The sequence below is a fragment of the Brassica napus genome, chromosome A9 (genome assembly GCF_020379485.1).
Source record: "Brassica napus cultivar Da-Ae chromosome A9, Da-Ae, whole genome shotgun sequence".
Taxonomy (NCBI): Eukaryota; Viridiplantae; Streptophyta; class Magnoliopsida; order Brassicales; family Brassicaceae; genus Brassica; species Brassica napus.
Genome location: NC_063442.1, coordinates 43,644,328 through 43,658,437, shown reverse-complemented (window position 1 = coordinate 43,658,437; position 14,110 = coordinate 43,644,328). Strand labels below are relative to the sequence as shown.

At 35.0% G+C, this 14,110-nt stretch overlaps 3 protein-coding genes and 1 non-coding gene across 6 annotated transcripts; 3 read left to right on the top strand and 1 right to left on the bottom strand.

Annotated features, from left to right (window-relative positions):
* Positions 1-4,464: 4,464 nt before the first annotated feature.
* Positions 4,465-6,627, top strand: LOC106420116 (GDSL esterase/lipase At1g06990). 2 transcript variants are annotated; one of them, XM_013860954.3, is made up of 3 exons: positions 4,465-5,274; positions 5,572-5,833; positions 6,247-6,627. In XM_013860954.3, the coding sequence occupies exons 1-3, from the start codon at positions 4,480-4,482 to the stop codon at positions 6,435-6,437; spliced, it is 1,248 nt and encodes a 415-aa protein (XP_013716408.2). In that variant the 5' UTR covers positions 4,465-4,479; the 3' UTR covers positions 6,438-6,627. The 2 variants fall into 2 exon arrangements, with proteins under 2 accessions (XP_013716408.2, XP_022563960.2); XM_022708239.2 differs by having other exon boundaries at positions 4,471-5,274; positions 5,572-5,827.
* A 163-nt stretch (positions 6,628-6,790) lies between these two features.
* On the top strand, positions 6,791-8,667 carry LOC106420221 (gamma-interferon-responsive lysosomal thiol protein-like). 2 transcript variants are annotated; one of them, XR_007316732.1, is made up of 6 exons: positions 6,802-7,148; positions 7,347-7,412; positions 7,499-7,639; positions 7,726-7,818; positions 8,294-8,572; positions 8,605-8,667. XR_007316732.1 is itself a non-coding variant. In XM_013861074.3 (5 exons), exons 1-5 carry the CDS (start codon positions 6,879-6,881, stop codon positions 8,498-8,500), a joined length of 777 nt encoding a protein of 258 aa, XP_013716528.2. In that variant the 5' UTR covers positions 6,791-6,878; the 3' UTR covers positions 8,501-8,667. The 2 variants fall into 2 exon arrangements, 1 of the variants encoding a protein (XP_013716528.2); XM_013861074.3 differs by having other exon boundaries at positions 6,791-7,148; positions 8,294-8,667.
* Positions 8,668-9,752: 1,085 nt separating this feature from the next.
* LOC106420004 (protein LIGHT-DEPENDENT SHORT HYPOCOTYLS 6) lies at positions 9,753-10,702 on the bottom strand. Its single transcript, XM_013860842.3, has one exon. It carries the CDS (start codon positions 10,472-10,474, stop codon positions 9,878-9,880), a length of 597 nt encoding a protein of 198 aa, XP_013716296.2. The 5' UTR covers positions 10,475-10,702; the 3' UTR covers positions 9,753-9,877.
* Positions 10,703-13,715: 3,013 nt separating this feature from the next.
* TRNAI-UAU lies at positions 13,716-13,789 on the top strand. Its single transcript has one exon. It is a non-coding gene; the product is annotated as a tRNA-Ile (tRNA).
* The last annotated feature ends 321 nt before the right edge of the window (positions 13,790-14,110 follow it).

Genomic DNA, 14,110 nt, shown 5'->3' with positions numbered 1-14,110 from the left:
TATATATTTAGCATTACAGACGTGAATTTTGTACTGGTAATCTAAATAATTAATCAATGGTTCTCCAAATGTCTATATAGACTGAGCAAAGATATTTCTGAAGCTATGCGACAAACTTTGAATGGATTTTTTTCTTGTATTCTTTCTCGAATAATACCAAATCTTGAAACTAGGAGCATGTTGGGATTATAAAGACTTCTCGTAACTAATAATGTGAAACAATGACCAAAGACTTGGAAACTGGAAAGGATTATCTATTTAAATCAAATGGTAGAGTACACTACATATAGTTAAGTAGGATTTGATATCAATGTTGGAAGTAACAATACATTAGTTTTACTTAGTTAACTTTATCCTTGTTACTATTAAAACTACATACTCTCGTTGTCTGTGCTCAAGCTTTTTCACTTTTGGAGAAATATATTAAGAATGCGTACAATCTATTCAAGATTTCATACCGTGTGTAGTTCCATTTCTATCAATAGTTGAATCCCATACATATATGTATACTTTATTGTTTTCACATGCAATCATCGGTTTAAAGAATTGAACATTAAACAAATAGATACAATTTTTTTTTACTTCTGAAATAAAAACAGTTGTCTTGAAGCACAAACCAATAGTACAGTGCAGGCATCATCATGAATAATTTTTCTTTTCAATGTTATTCGTTTAAGTTATTATTCAAATGATTAAATCTTAATTGCATTGTTAAATATAAGAATCATTTAAGTATGCTCATTTATAGTATACAATTTGAGCTACTTAATTTATTCTGTTGTTTTACAGATTTCTTTTAATGACTATGGTCACACTAATTAAATTCAAAACCGTACGTTGATATGTACTTAACTAAGATATCTGCAACTAGCGGAGGCTTAAGTACTATACATAGTACAGTTGAAGACACGTTGGTGTCGGAGATCAGTGAGCAATTAAGCTTACTTGATTAAGCAAGAGAGGGGACAAGTAATCCGCAGGACCACATCAATGTGTAGTTGAAAAATTTGTCATTTGAATACAAGATGATTAATGGTAAACTTATTAAGAGCCCGTAAACCAAAACTGATGTATTTACTGGTTTAGAAAAAGGGAGCTCAGTCTCTAAACTCTAATTTAAGATCCTAATGTGGAATAATCAGATTCTCACAATGTGTACATGCCTAAAAGTTTATTATTGTTGCCAGTGCATGTAGATATTACGTAGAGATGTTATAAAATTTTGATGTCTTGACAGTTTCTAAAGTTCTATTTAAGTGCATTTTGTCGCTCTTCCTATAGTAAATATTTGAAATTTTCCAGAATTTCACATGGTCTGGTTTGTTGCATGCAATGCATGCTTCTGTTTACATCAACGTCAAAAGTCTCTTTGGCTCATTTTAATCAGGTTTAATCTTCCAAAAAAGCATATAAGAAACAAAACAAAATCTGCAACTGAAATTCTGAAACATTTTTTTTTATCAATTCTGAAACATTTAATTCCAGGCTTATTAGTGAAATTTTTTATTAGAGAGTTATTTTTAGCAAATTCACCTAAACCTAGACGATGAGTTGGTCACATTTCGTCTTAAATCTGCATCTTCAGAAGAGGACGTGGGCACATATCTCGATCAAGAACGTAATAAGAGCATGTATTAAATAAAATGTAAGAAATCTTGTGGCAGAAAATAAATCATGAAAACGAATTAACGACATAAGAGATGAAGCTTCGTCGTACGGAGATATTGGGCACCGACGACGTACGATTGGCGCGGAAAATATCATTATTTCAGGAGTATTAACTCCTTAATTCATTTTTTTTTACAACACTCCTTAATTAATTAGTTTAGTCAGAGAGTGGCGAACTTAGGGAAAGTACGGATGATATTCTCGGTGTGTGTGCGCCACAATGTGTTAAAAACTGAATAATCTATCTTATGAATCTTTAAAAGGGTTTAACGGGATCATAATTAAAGAACGTGAGCCATACCTGTCTTGTTCTACAATTTCATTACTTCCACGCTGGAACATTAACCACATAATAAAAAAAACGAAAAGAATCCAAAGAATATGCAAATGTAATTATTTGGAGAACGTATAGCTGGTTTTTGGTCAACATGAGGCCTGTTCGTTTACTAAACGCGCTGCGTCAACACTAGCGGCTGAAATTTGTTTGTAATTTTCTTCTGCACTGATCGCTGGTGAAGGAAAAACGAGAACGCGCGTTAGAATGATCGATGGAATCCAGTGATGTTTTTGCCGCTGAAATAACTAGCGTCACTGTTTATCTTTTCTTTCTCTTCTTTGCGACTGAAAAACATGGATGCTCTTCCATTCTTTCTTTTCTCTCTTCGTTAAGTTCTCTCATTTTCCCTTTAAACTCAGCCGCTAGTATTGACGCAGCGCGTTAAGTAAACGAACAGGCCTATGGTCAATTCAATCAAAGGCTCCATTAACAAAGTTCTAATTCTACATTTTCTTCTTCTAATCCGACTTTTTTTAATGTAACTATGACAACCCACATTGCGGTAAATGACTTAGATTCTACCTTCTTCATTTCTTTGGGATGAACCATATAAGTAAATCCTTAGTTAGGTCGAAAGTATAAAATGCTGCACGTATAACGTTAGAGCAACTCTAATGGGAGTTGTATAAAGAATCTAAGAATAAACAGAAAAGGAAAAAATTAAAAGAAATTAAGAAAAAAAAACAGAGAAAGTTTTAAAAGCGCCTCCAATGGAGGTTCTTTCCATTGGAGTTCTTAATATATGTGTTATGTATATCTTCCTATTCTTAAGAACTTCTACTTTTTACATGTCATTATCTAAATGCATCTTTTTCTATATGTAATTTAATTTAAATCAAAACTTAATTATTTAATTTAAATATTATTATTTTGCTATTAAGAACCCTTGTTTTATATACCGAGCGTTAAGAGCATGATTAATGGGGGTTCTTAGGGTGAGGTTCTTAGCGGAATATAAGAACCCGTCTCTTAACCTTTAACTAAATCGGCTCTTAAATAAGATATTTAAGAACGTTCTTAGTTTTTTTAATTAAAAGTTAAGAGACGGATTCTCACTCTAAAAACTTCTCGTTAATCATGTTCTAAAGTTGCTCTTATATATGTGGTATAGGTGACATCTTCGCAAACAAAGTTTCATATTTGTTTTTTTAACTTAAAAATATATGGGTTAAAGTCTAACTAATCTCCGAAAAGAACGGTATTGGCGACCAGTTCCATTTCAGATTGTTCTAATAAAATCTAAGACATGCATGACCCTATTTTTGCCTGGATATGGATAAAGATTAGCAATGGCCAAGGATGAAGCTCAACTAGGACTTGAGTTACTTGTACTAAAGGTCCACAGTTCGAGTACGCTTGATAATTTGGGCGGGGATTTAGTAACCAGTCCTTGTCTCCGACCCTATGAGGATTAGTTGAAAAGTTAGGCTTGGATCACCGTCCGGTCTACAAAAAACATATATAAAGAATATCAGCTTAATTCTATACAAATTCAAATATAATTTCGTGCCTTCAATTTTTCCTCTTACCATTGTGTTACCATTGCTTAGTTAAGTTTCGTATTGTTTAATAAGAGAGGGAAGAAGGAAGATAACACTATTACATTATCAACAGAAAATGCTAATAGTATTCTCCTAAAGCCGAGGAAGATTTGAATTTAGCCACTCTTTGTCCTTATTGTTGTAACCAATGGAAAGCATTATTATATAATATGGCATGAAGTGGTATTTTAGGGGGGGCGTACCTGATCGAGTAAAGACAAACCAATGGACTAATTTAAAAGTTTTAGTATAGATTTTGGAGATATCTCCAGCCTATAACACACACGTTTGGTTAGATTTACCCTAGTGTGGAATATCTTATTTGTTTTTCTATTGGACTGATTTGCGTAATCTTAATTGATCTCCCCCGCTGCACGTACTTCCATTCCAGACTAGTTTTCGTGTAAGAACTTCGGAGAATCCAATTCTTTAAGAGATATTCTACCAATATATCAGTATTTAACAACCACATACACTGTATATACAAATATGTGCATGATCTCGTTAGTTTCCATGTACGTATATTTTAACGTTCCAGAGGATTTGTGCATGCATTTTTTATTTGTATAGGCTTATGATTGACCATAATCTCCATACCTATATATCTATTATATAAATCTTAGTTAGTATTTTCTTTGATTGAATGTAGATGCATGCCGCTGTCAAAAAAAAAAAAAAAGGAATGTAGATGCATTCCTTTAATAAAATTATACTGGAGTGATCATGAGAGTTTAGGTTGTAGAGAATTAATTACTTTCATAAAAAAATAGCTTACATACATTTATATAGTGTGTAGAATTATAATACAACACAAGTCTAACTTTTATTCCTACCCTAATATATACTACAAATCTTTTTAGCATCTACTTCTCAGATTGAGAAATCAAGCCTCAGCTAGTTGACGTCTAGACACACCACTCTTATGGGTTTTATATGAAGCCCATTTTAATTTCATTAGCCCGTGGATGTAAAACCGTCTACGGGAGGTTTGAGCAAAACGTCAATATTACCACGGCAGATGACATATGTGAGGCTCTTTCCAGTGGTCCTATAAAGAAACAAGAAGATCCCAAAAGAGAGAAACAAAGTATAAAAATGTTGATCCATGAAATTATATTCATCATGATCGTAACAACTATACAAATATCAACGACATGCCATGCAGATCCCACCAACGAGACCATCAACAACGCATCAATGTTCCCGGCGATTCTCGTGTTCGGAGACTCCACAATCGACACCGGAAACAACAACTACATTAACACAATCATCCGAGCTAACTTTCCTCCTTACGGCTGCAACTTCCCCGGCCATCACGCGACCGGAAGATTCTCAAACGGTAGACTCATCCCTGACTTCATTGCATCCCTTATGGGAATTAAAGACACCGTTCCTCCTTTCCTAGACCCGCATTTGTCAGATTCCGACATTCTTACCGGAGTTTGCTTTGCCTCGGCCGGTTCAGGCTACGACAACTACACAGATCTCGCTACTTTAAGTCTATCCGTAGACAAACAGGCAGACATGTTCAGAAGTTACATGGAAAGGCTGAGCAGGATCGTAGGGGACGAGAAAGCGGCTAAGATAGTCGGTGAGGCTTTGGTGATTGTAAGCTCGGGAACTAACGATTTTGATATAAATCTATACGATACACCTTCTCCTCGTATCAAGCTCGGCGTTGAAGGTTATCAAGATTTCATTCTCTCGGTTGTACACAACTTCGTTCAAGTAAACAACACATCCTTACAAATACTTGTGCATTGGTTTTCGTCTTTTAAATAATTAATATGCTTCAATGCATATGGTTCACGATTATAATTTTTTATATTAGTTTCTAACATAAGTATATGGATTTGGACTCCAATATTTTTTGAATTTCTATTTTTTTTTGGAAGGGGTGGGGGGCGGGGGTGGGGCGGGGTTGGTCTAAATGTTAAAAATTATATTATGCTTTTCAATTTTTTGGTCTGAATATATTTTTATGTTGTATGTTCTTAGAATATTAAGTCTTTTATGTGGATATAGGAACTATATGACATTGGGTGCCGGAAAATAATGGTACTGGGACTACCACCGATTGGATGTTTACCGGTACAGATGACGTTTGCTAGGCAAAAACAGAACGAGAGACGATGCATCGACAAACAAAACTCAGATTCACAAGAGTATAACCAGAAGCTAAAGAAGTTCTTAACCGATATTCAATCCAATCTCACTGGTAGTGTCATCTTCTACGCCGATATCTACGGAACAATATTGGACATGGCTACTAATCCCCAAAGTTACGGTAACGTACCGCTCTCTTTCATCCCATGCACATTACGTTTCGCAATAAATCAAGCTCTCCTTGCGTTCCACCTTTTTAAAAAATTAAATTCATGGAAATGTATAGAAGTTAAATTGCTATATTGTGGGTATTGTCTGTTTGTTTGTTTTTTTTTTGCTAAGAATGTAAATGAAAAAAAAAAAACTGGAATTACACTAACAAATTTCTTTGCCTAAAATGATTGATTCTATGGCAAAAATAGAAGCAAAAGCAATGGTACTTACTACTTTGTCGACACTTTATCTTGTTAGCTTTCAATTTATAAATGAAGTCATGCACTCACATTATAGGTTACGAGAATTCAAGATGAATCTACAAAGCAATTTTATCATCGTCTTACAAACAGTACTAAATCCATTTTTTGAAAAGGACAGGTATAAAGGAGACAACGAGAGGATGCTGTGGAACAGGAGAGCTGGAGCTATCATACTTGTGCAATCCTTTAACTCGGACTTGTCCCGACGCTAACGACTACCTTTTCTGGGACGACATTCATCCTACCCAACGTGCTTACCTCGTCGTCAGCCTCAGTCTTGTTGATCAAATCCTTCACGTACTCCAATAACCTAAAATTTTCCTTTGATATATAATCTGTATACATGAGGTTAATCTATGTCCCATTTGCCTAAGCAAAGTACTGACAAGTATTTTATTGGTCCTCTAGTTCATCACATGTATGAGATTGATTCTAAGCTTTGATGTATATTGTCTCTCTTTAATTCTCGGTCAACTGCTTAACCCAAAAATTAATGTAGCTAATTTGATGTATATTCGGAGCCTTTGTTATAAACGTTTGGGCTTTTATGAAATTTTATAATTAGTATTTAGGCTTTGAACAAGGCCCATACAAAGAATGAGACGGGCCTTATCGGTTAAACCAATGTAACGGACAGACAATCAGTTATTGTCATCTGTTTCGCACCGAACATATCGAGATGCGTGTCATCACAGATATTATTAACAAGAGGCGAAGACGATACAACAGAGCTTCTCTTTCCTTGCAGTCATGGCGTCGACTTCGACGAGCAAACTTCTTCTCCTAATCTGCTACGTTTCTCTTATCTTCTCTGTATCATCATCATCATCTGATCTTCCATCTTCTCCGAAAGTGTCGCTGGGCCTGTACTACGAGTCTCTCTGCCCGTACTGTTCTTCATTCATCGTTAACCACCTCACGAAGCTCTTCGAAGACGATCTCATATCAATCGTCGATCTCCATCTCTCTCCGTGGGGTAACACCAAGCTCCGCTCCGATAATGTCACTGCCGTTTGCCAGGTTGATTAAACTAAACTCCAATTGTATTTTGATCTGAGATATCCTCTCGTTTTCTGCATGATTGTAGCGATTACATTAAACACTGTCGATAATTTGATTAAATTTAAGCTTCAATTGTATTGTGATGTTGTTTGTATCTAAGATCTTGTTTCGTTATCATGCATGATTACGTTAAACATTGTTGCTAATTTGTTGCAGCACGGTGCGTTTGAATGCTTATTGGATACGGTTGAGGCTTGTGCGATTGATGCGTGGCCTAAATTGGTAAGTACGCTGATGAGATTTGATTGTGATCTTTTTGTTTGGTAAAGCATAGATAGTGTGAGATCGTTACATTTTTTTTTTTGTAGAGCGATCATTTCCCGTTTATCCACTGTGTTGAGAGTTTGGTGACTGAGCACAAGTACGACAAGTGGGAGACTTGTTATCAGAAGCTCAATCTCAACTCTAAACCTGTTTCGGATTGTCTCAGCAGTGGACATGGAGACAAGGTAACTTAGTCCCTTTTCTTTATGTACTATGTTCTTGTTCGGAAGCTTCCGTTGCATTCTTCACTAATCGTTTTCATTTGCTGCAGCTTGAGTTGAAGTATGCTGCAGAAACGAGTGCACTTCAGCCTCCTCATCAGTACGTTCCTTGGGTAGTGGTTGATGGTCAACCACTTTATGAGGTTGGTTTGGAATAATCTTTTTTAGAATTTACTCTGTTCTTATTTAGACTAATTTACGCTCTCTTACTCTCTGTTTATGAATGATGTCTCTATATTAACTTGTTAGTCGTTCATACTTATGACTGATTTGGAATTCGGTTGTGCAACACTTTGGATTTAGTGTATTTAGAGAGTTGGGTCATCTTCAAATGTAAATTCTAGCTAACTAAACTAATGAGGAAGACATGTTTTTATAGGGTTATCATAGATTAGCGTGGAGAAAATTAATTGACTTACCATTTTTTTGGGTCAAATGTATGATGCGATTACCAAATGTGGAATCTTATTTTTCTTGTGAACTGTAGTTAGCAGACGAGAAGTGAAGTGTCTTCATGAGAGTCATGATCAATAGAAAATGGATGTGATCAGTGGGAACATTTTGTGTGCTTGATATTTTTTGGCTCTGAACTTACCACAGTTTTTTCTGTGATTGCAGGATTATGAGAACTTCATAAGCTACATCTGCAAAGCTTACAAAGGTACTAAAAAGCCTGATGCGTGTGCCAAATACTCATCCAGCCACTTCATTCGAAGTGCTAAAGTGAATCGCTTCCCTCTGGTTTGCCGGAAGGGTGTCAACAGGATGTGGGATTTGTTGGAACGTGTCAAAACCTCTTTGTTGTCGTACACAGGCCTGCTATAAACACCTTCTCTTTCTTTTGTGATATGTAACATGATAACTCTCAGAATTTATATAGATTCTGAGATATGATGAATAAGTATTAATTATTATCTATATATCACAAAATGTATGGTTGTTGGGTTGTGTAAGAGACCGGTTAATAATGTCAAAGTAAATTGTTAGTTGTTTTTGCTTCGGCCTGGCACCTGATGATTGGTCCATAATTGTTTGGTCTACGCTTCTAGTCTCCGATTAAAATGAAATTTAATTCATGTACCTAATTGGTTACAACCTTACAGATATTATTCGAAAATAATCATATAATAAACTAATATGGCTTGGCTGCTGGCTCGTCCTTATCAAAGCCCATGTGGTGATTAGCAACGAAACAAATTTAGATAATGATTTCGAGGACCACTCTAAGCTATCTTTAACAATCAAAATATCTCAAATACAAGCGCTGAAATTACTTATAGGTGAAGGCGACATTGTACATAGAATTAAGGACCAGAAGCTAACGGTGAGGGAACTACACGGTCTTACAATAGGCCAACCAAAAACTACGTTCATTACTAACTTATTAGGTCAGGGAAAAACCCCTACTTCGAGTACATCACTATTGTCTATTTATACATGGTCTACGAACACGTGTGGAAATACATGTATTCGGACACAGTAAACACGAGGCCTAATGTCCATCGGAAATCGTGATAGTCAATATTGTCTCATGACCATCTTGTTCTGTTTCTGTGACTTTTTACCATCTTTCTACGTACACGTGCGTGTGTACGTATCTTAAAACACATACGTCATGCATGAGACTATATATACAATATAAAATATGTTAACCTATATGTTATTACAAACATATGTTTAACTAGATATATGTGCACAAAAAAAAAAGATATATCATATATTATATGAAGCAGTTACTTTGCTTATATGTACACAATCTTGATAGGACTAGTGTTTGATATTATTTTTGTAAAAATACGGAGTGATTTATTTACATGCATATATATACTAATGTATATGACAGATTGATTCGTACATACCTATTTGCTGATCTCTGAACTCTTCAACATCACACTGAATTTAAATTCCATGATGGTTATCAAGGGATCAAAGAGCTCCATAATTAATATAGAAAAGTTAAATACAATATATATATATATATATATGAATGAAAACCTCGTTAATTAGTCCTTAAAAATGTGTGGAATTCATAAGAATTAAAAGAAAAATTCAAGAACGTAATTCATCAAAGATCAACTGAACTAGAACAAAAATATATTTTCGATAGTTAACTCAAGAAGGTGATGTGAGTTTTTTTTTGGTGATGTGAGTTCCAGACATGTATAATGTATTTAATATATCATGACAATAATAATAACGTAATTAAGGAGGTACAGCCTCGGCCAGAGACGACGGATCACCGATGTTACAACCATCTCCTTCACTTTGTCTCGACGGAGCAACGTCAACTCTCACGGTGGTAACAGTTGTTGGCCGTTTCCGTTTCTTTTTCTCGTAGGGTCTCCCACGGGCCTTGGCTTGACTTTCTCTGACTTCCCTCAAGTAAATCCTGACCGCACGTGCCGCGAACGGGTTCGACTCGGGCCGTCCACCGTTCTCCTCATAGGCTGCTCTCAGCCGTCCGATCAGGGCATCGAGAGACCCCCAGGCTTGCTTGAGAGGACAAGCGCAAGGAGACGGAGGTTGCTGATGGCCGAAGTAAGGACACGCCGCCACGTGGACTTTGGTCTTACCGAACTGATCTAAGTACTTGAGGAACTCGATGGCATGTGCCCCGCTACACCGTGACAAGGAAAGAGGCGGCTTGTGGTTCTTGAGGTACTGTAAGAACGTGGTCCAGTCACGTCGTTTCTGTGACTCGTACCTGCTAGGCGCCGCAGGCGGTGAAGAGGGGGTTACGATGGACGGACCCGGATCGCCTTCGCTGACAGGCCCCGGTCGTTGTGACCCTGAATCCATCCAAAGTAGGGCTTTGGCTTGTTTTCTTTGAGAGAGTTTGATTTAGAGTTGGTTTTGAGGATACAGTGAATCAAGATTTTAGTGATTAGTGTTTTAAAAGAGAGAGAAAATGAGAGAAAGAGTGTGAAGTTTTGTTTAGGTTTGGGGTTTTTTTTATTTAATTTTCAAGACAATAATAAGAGAGGAAAACAGAGGGTTCTGGGTTGAATAGTGTGAATTGTGAAAGAAGAATGAAGAAAGAAACTAAATCACGTGGTCATGGCCCTACTCACAGGCCACTTGACACTTTTTACTTTTCCATTTAGGTCAAGGGTAGCCCTATTCTAAAATCTTTAACATTTTAAATTATATTTATACCACTATTATTAGGGGGATTTATCTAGTTATTGAAATTTTAAGCCAATGAGGAAATGTCAAGTATAGAAGCTAGATCTGAAAATAGTTTGTAGTAATTTAAAATTACTGGTTTACATCTATTTAGTTGTATGTTTACTCTTGTCATGCCAAAAATGAATTTTGCATGGAATAAAATATTAGTATACAGGCCTATTATGACGAGATATATATAGCCAATATATACATCAACCCATGGAAAGGAACAAAAGCAAATACTATTTTGTGTTAATCACTCTCAAATCCGAATCCACATTGGACTAGACTTTTGCTGATATATGCAAAGCCTTAGATTTTCAAATTTTGTTATTAGTTTAGTTCTTCTTTCAAAAAATATCATCAATAAATAATCTTAGTTGCGGTACATTTTAATATTTTTAGCTAAAATTGGTGTCACACTCGGGGTTGGATATATTGTGTTTTAAAAATTAGCACAAAAATCCAAATATATCAAAAACTTACGTTTAAAAAGACTGTGAAAGGGGTTACAAATGATTTGCCTTTTTTTTACAAAAGCCTGACGTTTGTGAGACTTTTGATAAAAATCATATTGTTTATTTGATCTAAGACACATATGTGACAAACTAACATAGACCACCGTGTTTGAAAATATCAAATAACATATCAAATCATATAACAAATCAAAACATATAACATATCAAATCATATTCGTTTGAAAATATTAAAATCGAATACACCACCGTGTTGCATGCTATCATTATAATGACTGGTTGTTTATTTGGAATCTGACAAACATAGAAGTTTGAAACTTCAGATTCGAGTACATCTCCACCATCCAAATATGAAAAAAAAAAAAAACTGTTTGGCCCCACCTTGCACTACATATGCGTGCGTGTGCTTGAAAGTTTTTAGAGTTTTCCTGCATTTTAAATTTTACGAATTTTATAAAAGTCACATTGCATGACATCTCAATTACCTTGTACCGGTGTAGGTGCCAAAAAACATGAGCTTTTCGGGACAAGACTGATCGAACCATTGGTTTTCTTACATGCCATACTGTTTGAATCTCCAGTGTCGCTACACAAGCTACTATTACTAAGTTGGCTTAAAAGTTACGTTCTAACTCATCATATTTGGATAGAGGTTTCAGTGTGTCAATGAAGACATATTTTTTTCATTATTTCTCAGGCAATGATTCTTTGTTCTTTTATGGCATCAATGCGTTTTAGGTACGCGCATAATTATTAATTATGGCTACCTTTTTTTTCTGTTTATTGTTGTTTGTTTGTTTTATCCAATAACTCAATAAGAAATTAGGTACTGTCCTTTTGAATGTATACACAATATCATGGTATGCCCATTGACAAGACGTGGCATATACATATATATCCTTTGTTTCCAAAAATAATGCGTTTGGTTATCTCAAGATTATGCAAGAACAACTGTGTTCTATTTTAAGTAAATTTTGGCTCAAAGGCTTTTTATTTAGGGTCTGGCGGGTCACTAATCAAATGAAAAAAAATAAGAGTTTTCTTTAAAGCTAATTATACTGGAAACAGAAATCAAAGAGCAAAAATCCACATCTGTATCTGATTAATTGATAGTTGTGGATAGTCCTTAGACCATATGCAAGAATAACAACTCGAAATTAAAAGAAAATATCTTGTATCAGTTATTTAGATTATTCTCCTCGGTCCTCAGCATCTTGTATTAGTTATCATTTATCTGAATATTTAGACAACAGCTTTAAATGATTCACATAGAACAATCCTCAGCATCTGTAGTTCCAAAGCTTTCCAAACAATATTATGTGTCATTTTATCTTTCTATTCTAGTGCAATATAGTTTTTCGGCTTTAAGTGATTCACATAGATAAAGTTATTTGCACAACAACAAGCATCTTTAAACAGTTTTCCTCATGGAAACATAAAATAATCCTTATAAAACATATGAATTTGAATTTATAATGGTTAGATTCACATCTGGTAAAAGTCTATACATGATTTTTGACCTATAAATGGGAATTACATGATATTAAGTCATGTTAGTTTTGTAAAAAAAAAAGCTGAAATTTTAACCAAGTATACTACTATTCGAGCTATTATGTCTTTTGTTTTATTTCATTTGTCTGTTTCGTACTCATTGCACGTTTTTTTAATTCACTGCAAAAATTCAAAACCATAATATGTAGAGATAAAAGATCAGAATTATCAGGATTCGTTGCCTGTTCTGTTTAGCACTATGATTATTAGTAATTAGGAGGCCACAGAAGTCAATGCAGTAGCCCCCACAATGTGCTTATGAATAAAAATGATTTTTTTTTTTGATTATGGTTGGTGCTTACGACCCACCACCCACACATATCAGTTTCTTTATAACGACTATTCAATCTCGTGTGTTGCCTGGTGGATGGTGATCATGTCAAACCATCGATTCTCTTTCCAATACCCATCAGTCAACTGTCCATTCGAATACTAGATTCATTTTTCTAATTCTGCATTGGTCCTTAATTCTGAAAACAAAACAAAACATAAAACAATATAAAGTATATGAAATCATTTAGACTTATTACTATTAGTATGAGTTTCAAACCCATGAAACTTGACGTATATACAAACATAACAATATATAATAACTAATTTATAATGATGACTGACAATTTATCATTTGAGGGTTCAATTTTTCACATTGTTCTTTCAAATCAGCAAAAGACCATGTACAATTGTCTAGTAAATATGAATTTTCAACAAAAATGTCAGATTTGATGTATTATGTGTTTAATGGAGAACTAAAGAGTAAAGAAGAATGGTGAAGAGAAAAAAGATAAATCAGGAAAGTAGAACTGCATTAAGTATACAAAGGCAATGGTAAAATAAAAATCACAAATGGTCCCGTAGCTCAGTTGGTTAGAGCGTTGGTCTTATGAGCCGAAGGTCGCGGGTTCGAGCCCCGCCGGGACCATTATACATTATAAGTTTTTGTTTCTCTTAACGTTTACCTTCCTTCAGTCTCTCTTTCTTGAATGACAAGATACCAAACAAAAACACATTGTCGACCACTTATATCTCTTTTAACATTGTAAGCTTTGTTCAGTTACGTTCTTTTTTTAACTTTTTACTAACAAACTCAAAGATGAGCGACTCTCGGACCGAACCCAAGGAAACCAAACGGTATACTAACTTACTAGATTTAAAAATATAATCACTTTGAATATGTCGATATTAAAGTTATAGAAAGAAATATTACATGTTATACAATATGGGTTTAAACTAAATTTAGTAT